At 33.1% G+C, this 16438-nt stretch overlaps 1 protein-coding gene across 1 annotated transcript in view; it reads left to right on the forward strand.

Annotated features, from left to right (window-relative positions):
• LOC114332551 (SANT and BTB domain regulator of class switch recombination) overlaps positions 1-16438 on the forward strand; it is a 79057-nt gene that overhangs the window by 60273 nt on the left and 2346 nt on the right. The window contains exon 8 of the mRNA XM_028282376.2: positions 5027-5222. Within this exon, the coding sequence (XP_028138177.2) occupies positions 5027-5222 (196 nt within the window). The remainder of the gene's footprint in view (positions 1-5026; positions 5223-16438) is intronic.

A 16438-nucleotide genomic window follows, 5' to 3' on the forward strand; every position in this document is an offset into this window, starting at 1 on the left:
CGTCCGTCTGTTTGTCCGTCTGTCTGTCTGTCTGTCTGTCTGTAATCACAACTCCTCCAATATACCAGCTAGAATGACAAATGCGGTGTGAAATGAAAGCTTATAATCCAAGGATGGTACTAAAGGTGAGATATTTGACCTAGGCTGTCTGTCCGTCGGTCTGTCCGACCGCGAATATAACTCCTCCGTCATTATACTAGGTAGAATGACAAATGAGGTGCCAAATGAAAGCTTATAATCCAAGGATGGAACCAAAGGTTAAAAATTTGATATAAGCTGTTTGCCCGTCGGTCTGTCCGACCGCGAATATAACTCCTCCGTCATTATACCAGGTAGAATGACAAATGAGGTGTCAAATGAAAGCTTATAATCCAAGGATGGTACTAAAGGTGAGATATTTGACCTAGGCTGTCTGTCCGTCGGTCCGTCCAACCGCGAATATAACTCATCCGTCAATATACCAGGTAGAATGATAAATGAGGTGTTAAATGAAAGCTTATAATGCAAGGATGGTACTAAATGTAAGAAATTTAACCTAGGCTGTCTGTCCGTCTGTCCGTCCGACTGCGAATATAACTCCTCCGTCATTTTACCAGATAGAATGACAAATGAGGTGTCAAATGAAAGCTTATAATGCAAGGATGGTACTAAATGTGAGAAATTTGACCTAGCCTGTCTGTCCGTCTATCCGTCTGACTGCGAATATAACTCCTCCGTCACTATACCAGGTAAAATAACAATTGACGTGTCGAATGAAAGCTTATAATCCAAGGATGGCACTAAATGTGCGAAATTTGACCTAGGACTTCCGGTTTTAGAAATGCGACCAGAAGTACTGTTTTAAAGTCACCGGAATAGTACACGTGATATATTATTCGACGCTACTTCGCAAGAAGAGAACAAAATATATACTTCCGGTTTCATGACTCTCTGTTCATTTGTCTTTCCGCCCGCGAATACAACTCCTCCATTATTAATACAGATAGAATGGCAAATGAGGTGTCGAATGAAAGCTTATAACCCAAGGATGGTATTAAAGATGAAAAATTTGACATCGGACTTCCGGTTTTAAAGTTGCAACCGTATAAACTGTTCTAAAGGCACCGACATATAGCGATATATAATTCGACGTGTCTTAGCAAGATGAGAACAAATTTTGGCTTTGGTTTTTATATCATTTCCGCTTAAAAAGTTCTAACCAGTAGTGCCGTTATAGTCGCAGAAATAGTACATGTATCAATCGAAGCGTATTGAAAAGTTTAGTTTTAATCTTTAGTTTCTGTTTTGAAGTCATTTCTGCTTAAACAATGATGACCCAAAGTTTAATCAAAATGACTCAAAATTAGTAAAATCGTATATCGATCGACGCAAAGTTACACGAAGCGTTCAAATATCGACTTCCAGTTCTACTTTCGATTAGTTTGGGTGAAAACCTAGGACTTTACGAAGTCCAATTACTTGTTAATATTATGTGACACATGACAGAAGCTCGAAACAAATAACTGTGAATGAAAAGCCCTATCGAATCAGCTTTTCTGGGGTTATTTAACCAAAATGTTCTTTTTCTTTCTGGATCTAGCTTTCCAAATATTTTTCCTTGCTGGATGGCTTGTAGGAGGGCACATCTGGATTCATTTCGCATAATATATCCGAAGTATTGTAACGTCCGAGATTTGATGGTGGTCATATAATACCTCTTGGTTCTTCTTCATTCTACTGAAGACCTCCTCGTTTGTGACTGTTTGTGTCAGCCTATGAGATTTTTAACTATTTTTCGATATAACCACATCTTAAATGCTTCCAATTTTCTGCACTTACCTTCGATCAAGGTCCACGATTCACTACCATAAAAAGGACACTATAAGGACAGAGGAAACCTAGCATCGCAGCATTCTTACTTTTATACCAAGAGAAAGGTTGTGGCTCTTGAAGAAGGCTCCCATCCGGTTGAAGGTCTACCTTTTCCGATACGTGCTCTTATACTCTTGGTTGTTGGTCAATTCTTCATTTATTATGGAGCCAAAGTAGTTGTAGCATGTTACTCTTTCTGCAGAGTTGACCTTCTGATCTTTTTCTTGTTAATGATCATAAGCTTTGCCTTTTTTTACGTTTATTTGACTGCAATACTGTGACAGTGATTTTATTCATAAGGACTTGTAAGTTTTCTAGCCACACTTTGAAATTCTTCTACGTATCATCCACAGTAGAATCAGAGATAAATGTGAAGAAGACCAGGATGAAACACAATTTGGCTTCAGAAATGGACTGGGAACCCGGGACGCACTCTTTGCACTAAATATTGCAGAAAAGCCGAGATCAAAGGAAAGACGCATTTGCTGTATTTATTGATTATGAGAAGGCCTTTGATCGAGTACAACATCACAAATTAATTAAAATATTAAAGGATAAAGGAGTTGATAGTCAAGATGTACGAATCATAGAAAAATTATAGGGGCGTCAAACAGCGACAGCTTGCATAAATGGAAAATCAAGAGAAATATGCAAAATACAAAGAGATGCCAGACAGGGTTGTATACTGTCCCCACTGTTATTCAATTTATATTCAGATAGAATATTTAAGGAAGCGCTGCATAATTTGGAATGGGGTGTGAAAGTTAATGGAATTCTGATAAATACAATCAGATATGCAGACGATACAGTTATTTTAAGTGATGATATGAATGGATTACAACACCTTTTAAATGCCATTGACACAGTGGGAAGAGAGTTTGGCCTAAATATAAACTGTTCAAAAACAAAATACATGGTATTTAGCCGTTTGGCCCATCAAGATTCACGGTTATATGTTGATGGTCATATAATTCAAAGAGTACCCAGTTTTAAATATCTTGGTTGCCATATTACTGAACAACTAGATCCAGATAAAGAGATCAAATGTAGAATCGATATAGCCCGCACGACATTTTTAAAAATGAGGTCATTCTTCTGTAATGATACCTTGCAACTTCAACTTCGAAAGCGCATGGTTAAATGCTACATTTGGTCCGTCCTCTTGTAAGGTGTCGAAGCATGGACATAATATCCACCATTAACCGTTTGGAGGCCTTTGAAATGTGGCTGCACAGACGTATACTGAAAATACCATGGACGGCTATGCTGACAAATGTGGCAGTCCTTAAGAGAGCAAATGCTACCCGCGAGCTGCTTGATAACATAAATATAGAAAGATGGCATACTTTGGACACGTAGTAAGGGGAGATACCGGTATAATATTCTTCAACTTATTATGATGGGTAAAATCGAAGGACGCAGAGGAATTGATAGAAAGCAGGCCTCTTGGTTGAAGAATATCCGGGAGTGGACAGGAATAAAGAAAGCAGAACACCTATTTAGAATAGCTCGAGACAGAGACAGTTTCGCCATGTTAATCGCCAAAGTCAAGGAGACTTGATAGGGCACGTTAAGAAGAAGAAGAAGGTCTTCTAGGTGTCCGCAAATACTAAAGCTTTGTTTCAACACAACGAGAAACCGTCCATGTAACGATCACCGTCCTGATAACCCATGGAACGCACGTTATACAGACACAAAACGCATGGAACGTATTATTTTATAGTAACGGGTCGTTACATGACGGTTCTTCGTTGTGTTCGAACAAACCTTCTATGGTGTCATCTGCATATCTGATGTTTAACCGGTACCCGTTTAGTGGAATAGGTATATATATACACCGTTTTTAGGCGTCAACGCCCTTTCGGTAGGGATCTATGGAGGAGTGTCACCGAGCCGCAAGCCCTTATCCCTTGCCGTACCGCTCCTCCATAGGCCGATCAGACACCAGCTTATTCCAGACCAAGTCGTAGATTCTTTTTAGAATTTTAGACTACGACGTCAGCCTTTTTATTTTTCTATTCACCGGGCTGGGGCTCGAACTTCGATCGCCTCGACCGCATATCCACTATAGATTTGTCAATCGTGCGCCTAAGTCCGCTTGATTAATCTGATCGACTAGTGGAATAGGTACCTTTTTCAATTAAAGGATATATTGTCCTATAATTTAAATACAAATTTCGCCTCAAGAGTAAAGTGTCTTTATATTTCATAATATCGAAAATTGTTATTAAGGAAAGTTGTTTGGAATTAAAAATTATATTATAATATGCAATTATATTCTTCTATGATTAATTATTTATATGGGAAATAAGCCACAATTAAAATGAAAAAAATAATTTTATTAACGTTTCCAATGAACTATCGTTCAGTAAGTCGTCCCAAGAACGCAACTCATAAATATTAGCAATATCATTTTAAAGTCTTCTACTTTAAAATGTATAATATATGTCTGAATTGCCAATATAAATGAGTGAGATTAAATAAATTATTAGAAGAATTTTTTTGCTTAGCAACAACACTTTTGTTTATTTTAGTAATATTTTGTATTTTGACAACGGCACCCGATTTGGGCGTCGAAACGTTAATAAAATTATTTTTTTCATTTTAATTGTGGCTTATTTCCCATATAAATAATTAATCATAAAGATGCCACAAGGAAATAGCTTCAGAACAATATATTCTTCTAATTTAAAAACAAAAATTTTGAAAATTTTTCTCAAGTTATGATACCCAACATCATTTTTATTTATAATTCCGTTATTATTAATTTTACGAAAAAACTTATTCTTTATAAAATGCTCTTCATGGTCTAAAACCTAAGATATAATCATCAGATATCAAATTTTGTCAATAGTATACGAGCTATGCCAAAAAATTGAATTTCGCTCAAGAGTAAAGTACCTTTATTTTCCACAATATTTACTCTTCGCGAAATTCATTTTTTTGACTTAGGTACCTCGTATACTATTGACAAAATATGATATCTGATGATTGCGTATTGTATCTTAGGTTTTAGACGATGCAGAGCATTTTATAAAGAATGACCTTTTCGTAAAATTAATAATAAAAAAGTTTCACATCCTATGGTTCCAAGTTACACAGACACACTGCATATTATATTAATTTATAATAAGTAATTTAAATATTCCATTTTTAACTTATGCTATTTTTTTAGCCTGTTAAAAGAAGAAATTTGAAACGTAAGCTCGAATCCACTCTATGGCAACCAAATTTATCAGCGAGAAGTAATCAAGACATTCAAAGAGCTTATGAAGAAAAAACGATCAAAGAGATAACGGAGTTTTTAAATCGTAACGTCATTATAGACAGTTTGACTAAACGCGGTTCATCCAAAACTTCAACTCCTGTGGGTATGGACTGTTATGATTTTTTGTAGTATTATCGTCAAGTACCTATGGACTTTGAGTATGCTATTTTGCTTTCTTTTTAACTTCGTATTATGGTATGGTGCAAATGAAAGGAATACATTCGTTATTTCGTAAGCCGACGACTTTAAGGAAAAATCCCGAAGCAGGTCGACTTTCTATTTAAATTATGATTTTTTGACATAGGTATATATCATACTTAGACAAGCCGAAAACGGCGGGTTCGTTGGAAGAAATATTCCCATGAGATTGTTTTGCATAATCACATTCGTGAGACACCCCAGAATAAAGTTCAAGAAGTCGCCCACGCAAAAAGTGGTCCAATTTTTTTTAAACAATTTTTTTTAATCAAATTGCAAAAATCAATTTTTTTGGCCCGGACGATTTTTTTTAGATTTTTCGGACCATTCTGGACAGAAAAGTATGTTGTAATTTTTCTCAAAAGTTGATCGTGTTCGAGTTATAAGCAATTTAAAATTTGAAAAACGCGAAAATGGCCATTTTTAAGACTTGTAATAACTCGGTTAAAGATTATTATTATGGAAAGTCAGAAAGTGACTAAATCAAATTTAAAGCCTCATGATCCTGAATAAATTTGTGTCATTAATTTATTACTAAGCTGTTATTTTTATTTATTAATAATGAGCAGTAAGATCGTATTGACGCGGCTGTAAATGTGAGTGCGAGTGAGATGCGCCATTGGACTGCCTGAATGGCATCACTTTCGCACTTATCATGGACGGCCGCCTAATACGTGCATGGCGCTCATTATTTTTACTTAAAAATAACAGCTTAGTAATCAAATAATGACAAAAATTTCTTCAGGATCTTGTAGGGGGGCTTTAAACTTTGATTTAGTTACTTTCTGACTTCCATAGTAATAACTTTTAACCGAGTTAGCCTTGAAAATCGCTATTTTTCGTTTTTTTCAATTTTAAAATGCTTTTACCTCGAAAACTATCAACTTTAGAGAAAAATTATAAGAGACCTTTTTTATCCAGAATAGTCCAAAAAACCTAAAAAAATTTATCCGGGCCAAAAATATTGATTTTTGCAATTTGATTAAAAAAAATTTGGACCACTTTTCGCGTGGGCGACTTCTTGAATCTTATTCTGGAATGTCTCATGAATGTGATTATGCAAAATTTTCTCCAAAGAACTCATCATCGTTTTCGCCTTGTCTAACTATAGCAAGTCATCTATCTGGGCGTGATGAATTAATCAATAATTTTTTAAATGAGAATACCGCTCGTATGCTAGCTCATTTGAAGGGTTATTCAATTCTCTATAGATATTTCTAGATATATCTTCATTTCCAAATAGGTAACCTAATATATACATAAAAAATTTCTAACTTAAATAATTTTTTTTCATATAAAGAAAAGAAAATCAATAAAATGTTTAACAACAAAAAAAAGTCAATAAAAGTATACAAGAGAATTCTGTATGTTCACAGTTCAATATGACTATATTTTATATCCCAAGAAAAACCGTTAATTTATTCTTAAAACCATTAACAAATCACAATCAATTCAACAAGTTCACCAACTAAGAAAAAGTCAATAAAAAATAAACAAAAAAAATTGTGCACGTCTATTTAGTAATATAAACATAATAATTTATACAGGGTGTTCAAAATTTTTTTGGAATTAAATTAATTGACACAAAAAGAAAAATTTATGTAATTTATTTAATTCAAAATACATTTTATTGCTATCATAAAACAGAAAAATGTTTATTTTATAAATAAACATTGCTTTTCGCTTAAATTAAATCTTCAAGCTGCCACCCACCTACCTCTTGGCAGTTTGAACATTATTTAATTTAAGCGAATAGCAATGTTTCTTCGTCAAATATTTTTTTCTATCTTCTGACAGCATTAACATATATTTTGAATTAAATAAATTACATACATTCTTCTTTTTTGGTCAATTAATTTAATTAAAAAAAAATTTTGTACACCCTGTATAAATAATTATGTTAATGTTTATATTACTGAAATAGACAATTCAATAACCTTTCGAATGAGCTAGCACACGACCCCTATTCTCATTTAAAAAAATCATTGATTATGTCATCACGCCCAGGTGGATGATGTGAGTCCATTATGTATGATACCTACACTAAGCATCAAAATTAACGCACCACTTAAAAAATAGGACACTTTTGATGTCTCGTATTTCCTAAACCTGTTGTCCGATTTGAGTGCTTTTTTAGTATGTTATAGCTTTATTCTTTAGGAATATCGGTGTAATAATATTATTGCTAAAGAGATAAGTTTCATTGTATACCGGGTGTAACAATGATCGTGCGTTTTTTCCTCAAAATTTGGAACACCCTGTGGAATATACTGGCGTATATAAAATATTAAAATTAAAACTCAACTGTAGCCTTAGGTTTTCTTAACATTTTTTTTATTCATTCGTTTATGTTGGATAATAAAAAAGTTAAGGGGCATTTAGACGGGCTAGTTTTTAAAGCAATATGTTGCCGGCAATATATATTCGGTATGTTGCTAGCAACATTGCAGCATCTAATGAAAATATCGCCGTAGGGCCGAGCCATGTGGCCGAAATATTGCTGGTATTTGAACACTATTGCAGTTAGTGGCTGATGCGTTGCCGATTCTATTCTGTAGAAATGCTGCTATTCTGTAGAAATTTAATTTGGTTTTGTCAAAACATACAAAGAAAAAATGAATACGTGGTCAAATGAAAACACAATAAGTTTTATTAATGCAGTATATTTACGTCCAGAGTTGTGGGATGTAGAAAATACATCATACAAAGACAGAAATGCAAAGAAAGATAGTTGGACGGCCATTTGCACAAGAATTCAATATAACCGTTGATTGATAAATACGGAGTATATTTATCAGTCAACGATATAACACCGGACGAAGCTTATAAAAAATTCAGAAGTTTAAGGACAAGTGCGAAAAATGAACACAAAAAGGTAATTCAAAAGAAAAGTGGAAGTCAAGGTGGCAAAATTGTACATTGGTTTGCATATGAAGCAATTCAATTTATTTTATCCTGGGATATACCAGAAACGGGTATTGATAGTGTAAACATTCGCCTCGTCAATACTTCAAGGGTATTTTTCGTCTAAAACGGATATATAATGCAACAAGCATGGCTGGAAATATTGCAGTAAATATTTTTTATTATTGTTGACAGGCCATACGTAAATATTTCTGTTTTCACAAATATCGCTGAGCAATATTTCCACTAAATATTGCCGAAAATATGCAATTTTAGTGGCCCGTGTAAAGGACCCTTTTAGGTACTTTAACAACTAGCTTGATGATTAACAATGTTATTCATCAATACAGGGTGTTTTTAAATAAGGGCGACAAACTTTAAGGGGTAATTCTGCATGAAAAAATAATGACCTTTTGCTTTATAAACATATGTCCGCAAATGCTTTGTTTCCGAGGAACGGGATGTTGAATTTTTTCTTACAAACTGACGATTTAATTATTGCTCTAAAACTGGTTGAGATATACAAATGAAATTTGGTAAATTTTAAGGGGTAGTTATTGAACATTTTTTGACATACAATTAAGAATTTTATATTCACCATTGCGGTGTGCATAAGGGTATAAACATTTTAGATACATATGCCGTATGTACGCCAATGGTGAATATAAAACTCTTGATTGTATGTCAAAAAATGCGCAATAACTACCTCTTAAAACCTACCAAATTTCATTTGTATATCTCAACCGGTTTTAGAGCAATAAATAAATCGTCAGTTTGTAAGAAAAAATTCAACATCCCGTATCTCGGAAACGAAGCATTTGTGGTTTGTGGGCGTATGTTTATAAAGCAAACGGTCATTATTTTTTATGCAGAATTATCCCTTAAAGTTTGTTGAACTTATTTAGAAACACCCTGAATTGATGAATAACATGGCTAGTTGTTAAAGTACCTAACTTTTTTATTATCCCACATAAGCGAATGAATCAAAAAGTAAAATGTTAAGAAAACCTAAGGCTACAAAGTTAAGTTTTAATTTCAATATATTTTATATACGCTAGAATATTCCACAGGGTGTTCCAAACTTTGAGGAAAAAACACACTATCATTGTTACACCCGGTATACAATGACACTTACCTGTTTAGCAATAATATTATTACGTCGATATTCTTGAAGAATAAAGCTATAATATAGGTCAAAACGGCAAACAGGTGTATGTTTTCAAAAAACTTTTGATAGTGTGTAAAAAATATATTTTATATCAGCTAAGTACTTTCAACACATAACGTGCCATCATCAGAGCTTCATCAGAGAGGACGAAGCTCTGATGATGGCACGTTATGTGTTGAAAGTACTTAGCTGATATAAAATATATTTTTTACACACTATCAAAAGTTTTTTGAAAACATACACCTGTTTGCCGTTTTGACCTATTTAGAAGTGTGTACAAGTCTTGCAGTCTTTTCCAATTAATTAATTTATTATATAGGTACTAAAAAAATCACTAAAATCGGGCAACAACTTTAGGAAATACGAGCCCATTTTTAAGGTGGTGCGTTAATTTTGATGCTTAGTGTACATATGCCATAAAATCATGATTTAAAATTAAAAATTCACCTATTTCGAGATGTTTCATTTAAGGTGCCGACTTACGAATTTATTCCTTTCATTTGCACCATACTGTATATAAAACGACTTTAACGCAAAACATTTCAAAATTTAATTAAAAATTAAAAATGGAATACATAAATGTGTTCAGGACGAACGTTTTCATATCTATCAGTCCATTACTAGTCCAGGAACCGAAGCTTTTCACCTCGCAATTTTTACAGAATGAATCGATTTGCTTGAAAATTTGAGAATAAGTAGTGGATAGTCCAAAGATTAAAATCTATATAATACCGAAAGGCGCTTTTACCATGGGGGTGGTTGCCACCCCATCCCAGGGGTGGAAATTTTTTATTATATTTTGACCGCAAAAGTTGATAAAAACATTCATTCTAAGCAAAAAATGTTCTATACTTTTTTTGATGAAATGAATAGTTTCCATTTATTCGCTATCGAAAGTGTTAGTTTTATATCGAAAAAATAAGTGTTTTTCAATAATATACTAATTTACGATTCATTCAATTTTTGCCGTAGAAAAAATGTTTTCAAACTCAGTTCTTGGAAATTAAATAACCTACAATTTCGTATTTAAACATTTTTTCGTATCTCTGATGCTAATCTTTCTATTCTGAAGAAATCGACATTTTTACCAAACTACAAAAATTCGTTATTCGCTTTTAACTCCAGTTTCTTTTAAAACTAATCTTTCTTAGCCAGTCAAACTTCTAGAATCTATTAATAATGCATAAATAAAGAAGAATGAAATAGCCAATGACTAAAAACACCGCTAACTTACATTATTATGCTTCCAATTGGATTTCTCCTTTTTTTTCTTCAAACCAATATATTGATTTTTTAGCCGTAACTTTTCTATGTTTTATCTTAGAAAGTATGTTAAAAAAGAATTTTGTAGGTTTTGATAAGATCTATAAGCTTATTAATATTAAATCTTTTTAAAATCCTCAGTCGCAAAAAGAGGTGACTTTAAAAGGGTTGGTAAAGGAGGTTCTTGCATGTTATTACAAGTTTTAATTATCAATAGCTCACTCAATTTTTGCCGTAGTAAAAATTTTTGCAAACCAGTTTCTTGGGAATTAAATAAGCTAAAATTTCATATCTAAACATTTTTTCGTATCTCCGATGCTAATCTTTCTATTCTGAAGAAAAGGCCATTTTTTTCCAAACTACAAAAATTCGTTTTTCGCTTAGAACTCCATTTTTTTTAAATAATCATTCTAAGCTGGTCAAACTTCTAGAACCTGTTAATAATATACAAATAAAGACAACCAAGTAGGGTTAATGACTAATTTTAATTGGGGTGGTGATTAGGAGGTTGCTTCGGATAACTTTTTCGCTGAAAAAAGCAGGGACTAACATTCTTTTCAATATACATACGTCATTTAATTTTTGAGCTAGAAACTTTGTTTTTATTTCTGGAGATAGATATTTTAAAATGCTTTAAATTAGTTTCAACAAGTTGACTTAAAAAGTGCATAGTTTTCCCGTGTTTTGAATTTGAAACTACAGTATTTAGCATTTGACGAAGAAGAGCTAACATTTAATAGTGTATAGCTCGATTACTATTGGTCTTACAGAAAATTAATAAGAACGGTTTTGTTTATTTTTTCAAAAGGTACATTTTTGTTATGTAAAGTTGTTTTGATAAAACGAAAACTTTTGGAGTTATTAGCCGAAACATTGATTTTTTCGATATAAAACTAACACTTTCGATAGCGAATAAATCGAAAACTATTAATTTTATTAAAAAAATGTATAGGACCTTTTTGCTTAGAATGAATGTTTTTACTAACTTTTGCGGTCAAAATATAATAAAAAATTTCCACCCCCGAAATGGGGTGGCAACAACCCCCATGGTAAAAGCACCTTTCGGCATCATATAGATTTTGATCCTTGGACTATCCACTACTTATTCTCAAATTTTCAAGCAAATCGATCCATTCTGTAAAAATTGCGAGGTTTTGTTCTATTTTAAGCTTCATTACTTGGACTATACCAGTGAACTCTTGTACTTGCAAAATAGCCCCAAAACCAAACAGTGGTTGTAGAATTAATTCTTAAATTGTAAAGGCTTAAAGCCGAAACTAGTGGATACCTTCTGGGAACATTAAGAATCCCTACACGAAATCTTAAACAATCATCTTGGTCAACTGACATCTGCTAAGTCATGTAGTGTGGTTTTGGGGCTATTTAGCAAGTACAAGAGTTCACTGATGATTGACTGATAGGTCCGAAAACATTCGTTCTGAACAAATTTATGAAATCTATTTATCCATTTGGATTTTTAATTAAATTATACGTACTGCTAAGGAGTTTTTTACTTTGATGTTATGAGTTTTTTCATCTTCCTATCAGTTTCCAGATGAAAACCTTGTGCTTATATTTGAACGAAGGATTCTGAGGAATATTCGGTGGCATCTGTGAAAATGGTATTTGGAGGAGGAGGTACAACTACAGGGTATACCACAGATATAAACAAAAATTTGGTGGTAAAGACGTAGTATCTCTTATAAGAATAGGGAGACTAAGATGGGCAGGACATCTAGCAATATCACAGCATGACAACTCTCCTAGAAGAATCCTTATGTCACAACCTGTGGGAAGTAGAAATAGGGGTAGGCCAAAACTGAGATGGAAGGATGGTGTGGATATGAGGATGGGAGAAAAATAGGCGCAGCAAACTGGCAACGGTTAGGACTGACTGGCGTAATAAACTTGGGAAGGTCGAGGCTCTTTCATAGGGCTGTAGCACCACTGATGATGATGATCAGTTTCCATAGTAATATTGTCTTTGCATCTTGCCTCTGGACATGCCCCAGTCATGACAGGGACATGACTTTTAATAAATCTTAACAATATCGTACCCTTCATTCAGTGGCGGATCTAAAAATTTGCCTTGGGGAGGACTTTCAATAAAACACCAACCAAAACATATTCAAACTAACTAAAAGGCATAAATAATAACTTATATGAAGAGTACAGAGGAAAAACAAGGAATGTCACATTTTATACATATTGAGATAAACACCAATAAAGGTTTAATTCTTAAGGGCGCTTTACAGCTTGCAATTCTACCTGCAAGACGCAAGAAAGTTGCCTAAAGGCATGCGCAGTATGTCGTCAGTTGATTATTGCATGCAATTGCGCGATAATCGGTTTGGTGCCATTTTTTCTGCAAGTTTTCATGCAAGTCTAGGGGAATTTGATTTTTCCACAATAGCAAATGTCATTGACGACACGGATTCACGAATACATGCCGATCAGCTGTTTTCTGTTTGTGAAATATATCAACGATGGAAATGAATGAATAATGAAATGGCACTTTCTGAGATTCTATAATTATTGTAAATTGTAATAAGTTACGGAAGCTCTCTCTCCTCTAGCTAAGTACCTTAGGATAATAATTAATTTTTGTTTCGCAGAAATAGTATTTCGAAATATAGATTTCTTTGTAATTGTTCAATTTTTCCCAAGGGTTTATTAAAATGTACATTCATTCCTAGAAAATTACAGTCATTTTCATCATCTACTTGGATAAATTCTTTTGTTGGAGATACATTATTACCCCTCTTCTTGTTCAACTAAGACCTTACTCGCCATCTCCGATCTCGGCGTTCTAAATTAGTGACTAAAAGGCTGGCTGCAACAATAATAATACTTAAAGTTGCTGCTACCGCCTTTTTCCTTTTATATTTGGTTATTTCTGATAGTCTTGGCATTTCGAAATTTACCAAGTTAAATAAACAGCAATAAAGTAATTAAAAAAAAAAAAGTTTATAAGTTAGGTTAAGGGTAAAACTTTCAAATTGCATGCAAGCCGGGTTGCAAGCTGTAAAAGACCATGCAATAGACTTTCATGAAAGTCTTGCATGCAAGAAATTGCAGCAAGTTTTCTTGCAAGCTGTAAAGCGGTCTTTATGATATCTAAAAACTACTTAGAAGATTCTTAGCAGAATTCTAGCAATTATTGGTCTATACTCTTAATATAATATTAATCTATATTAAGTTATTAATTTAATAATGCACCAAAAAACTGCTAACATTCCTTATTTTTGTCCAGTGGCGTGCGGACAATCCTGGTCCTTCGCCTGGATATACAAATTCTTAAAAATTTATAGACTGATCTTTCTGGTAATTGTTCTGAATCGATAGTACTCTGTTTTTGCTACCACATGGCGAGAAAAGCCAAAATTAATGAAAAAGTGACATTCCTTGTTTTTCCCCTGTACTCTTCATATGCAAAGTTCCCTTTATTTTCCTAACTAGTGTGTTAAGTTGAATTTGTCTGTCTTGGTTTAAGTTTCATGTCAGCTAACATATTTTTATGTTTCAAAAATTCTTTTCTTTAACTTTGGACCTTGTTAGAGGGGGAAATTTCCCCTTTTCTCGGGAAATATTAAATTAAATCATGAAAACGGTACTGGAAAAAAAGCGACAGGGCGTTTCTTAAAAAAAAACGTTTAATTGTTATGAGTGGTTACTGAGATACAACCGGTCAAAGATTATAAACAATAGGAGCATAATTTTCGAACCATCACCTTTTTATTTCGGTCCTCTTTCTCCACACCAATTTTCATATCTTTAAAATACTCATAACATATATTATTATAATAAAAACTATCGACATTACGAGTGAAAATTGCCAAAAATAGCAAAACTCCAATCAAAAATTAGGTTGGAGAAAATGTAATCTCAAAGTTCAAAATCCGTATACGTTAAAAAAAATGGATTTTCTCGGCTTCTCGTAGAGCAATTTTCTTCATTCTTTTTTTGTTCCCAAGTAACTAGAGGAGAGCGATCTAACTATCGCATTATTAAATGTCAAAGTTGCTTTTGTTTTGTTATAATAAATGTATTTATTTATTATAACAAAAATTTTTAATTTGTTTAAATAATTATACAGCTTTCAAATGAGAATATTTGTGTTTTTAACGTTAAAAGGTAGACTTGCAGTAAGTTTATCTAAAAAAAGTCTACAACTGGAAAAAATATGTAGTTTTCTTTTCTTATAAATAAATTAATCTATTATAACAAAACAAAGGAAAGTTTGACATTTAATAATGCGTTAGTTAGATGGCTCTACTCAAGTTACTTGGAAACAAAAAAAGAATGAAGAAAATTGTTCCATGGGAAGCCGAGAAATAGTTATTTTTCTACAACCACTATTCAAAGTGCACTTTTCTGCACGGTTTTATGTTAGCAAACTTGATATTTTCTCACAGTATACGATATTTGACATTAGTGTGCAGAAAAGTGACGTTTCTGTGCCGCAAAGTGACGTTTCTGTGCCGCAAAGTTCTTTTCTGCACAGCTGACTACCTCATTCTGAGTAACGTTATATTCTGTTTACATCCGTGGACTACCGCATTCTGAGTAACGTTATATTCTGTTTACATCCGTGGTTAAACTTTAGACAAATATATAACCTATAAGACAATTATTATATTTAACTATAGCATAGAAACTAAATTATGGATGTTACAACTGTTTTATTTTACAATTTTATTCTTATTAAACATTTTATAATTATCAAATAACCAATAAGGATTTAGCAACCTGTGCAAGAGACGTCGAATGAAGTAGGTTTTGTGTAAATCCGTGACTGCATAAAAATATAATGTCAATAATGTGTAATAATTGTTTAAATTTAAACAAATTAAGGCAGTGCATTAATTTTTTAACTGATTTCTGTGCAATTTATTTAGGTATAAGGAATTTAAATTGATTAGTAGGTATTAATTAAATACAGTTTAAAATTTATCACATAGGTACCTATTATAATTAATCGTCGTTTGGAAATTGTGATTTTTATTTTTAGGAAAAACTGTGCTTGTAGAAAAAGTATAGTGTGAAACACGTGCAGAAAGGTAATTTCTCACTCGTTTGAATTGCGGCACTCGCTTGCGCTCGTACCGCAACTTTTCAAACTCGTGAGAAATTAGTACCTTTCTGCACTTGTTGCACAATATACTATTTCCTAACAAGTGCAGAAAGTCATTCTTTTCCGCACGCGACTGCAGTTTGCTGAACGACGCGAAGCGGGAGTTCGGCAAGCAGTCGAGTGCGGAAAAGAGACTTTCTGCAAGAGTTAGGAACAATATTTTTTCTAAGAGTCTTTAAAAAATTACCAAATCTTAATCAATTAATTTAATTAATATGAAAATACATACACAAATTAATTCTTTGACAAGGTTGTCAAAACCAAACTTTCAATATAATTAGTTAGCATGACGACGATCTTGGTTTCCATGACGATGATTCAAAACGACTGTTATTGTCTACTAGATAAGGCGAAAACGGCGGGTTTGTCGGAGAAAATATTCCCATGAGATTTTTTTACATAATCACGTTTGTAAGACATCCCAGAATAAGGTTCAAGAAGTCGCCCACGGGAAAAGTGGGCCAAATTTTTTTTAACAATTTTTTTTAATCAAATTTCGGAAATTAATATTTTGGGCCCGGACAAATTTTTTTAGGTTTTTTTGGACCATTCTGGACAAAAAAGATTTCTTATAATTTTTCTCTAAAGTTGATCGTTTTCGAGGTATACACAATTTAAAATTGAAAAAAACGAAAAATGGCGATTTTCAAGG

Source organism: Diabrotica virgifera, chromosome 2 (assembly GCF_917563875.1).
Source record: "Diabrotica virgifera virgifera chromosome 2, PGI_DIABVI_V3a".
NCBI classification, from domain to species: Eukaryota; Metazoa; Arthropoda; class Insecta; order Coleoptera; family Chrysomelidae; genus Diabrotica; species Diabrotica virgifera.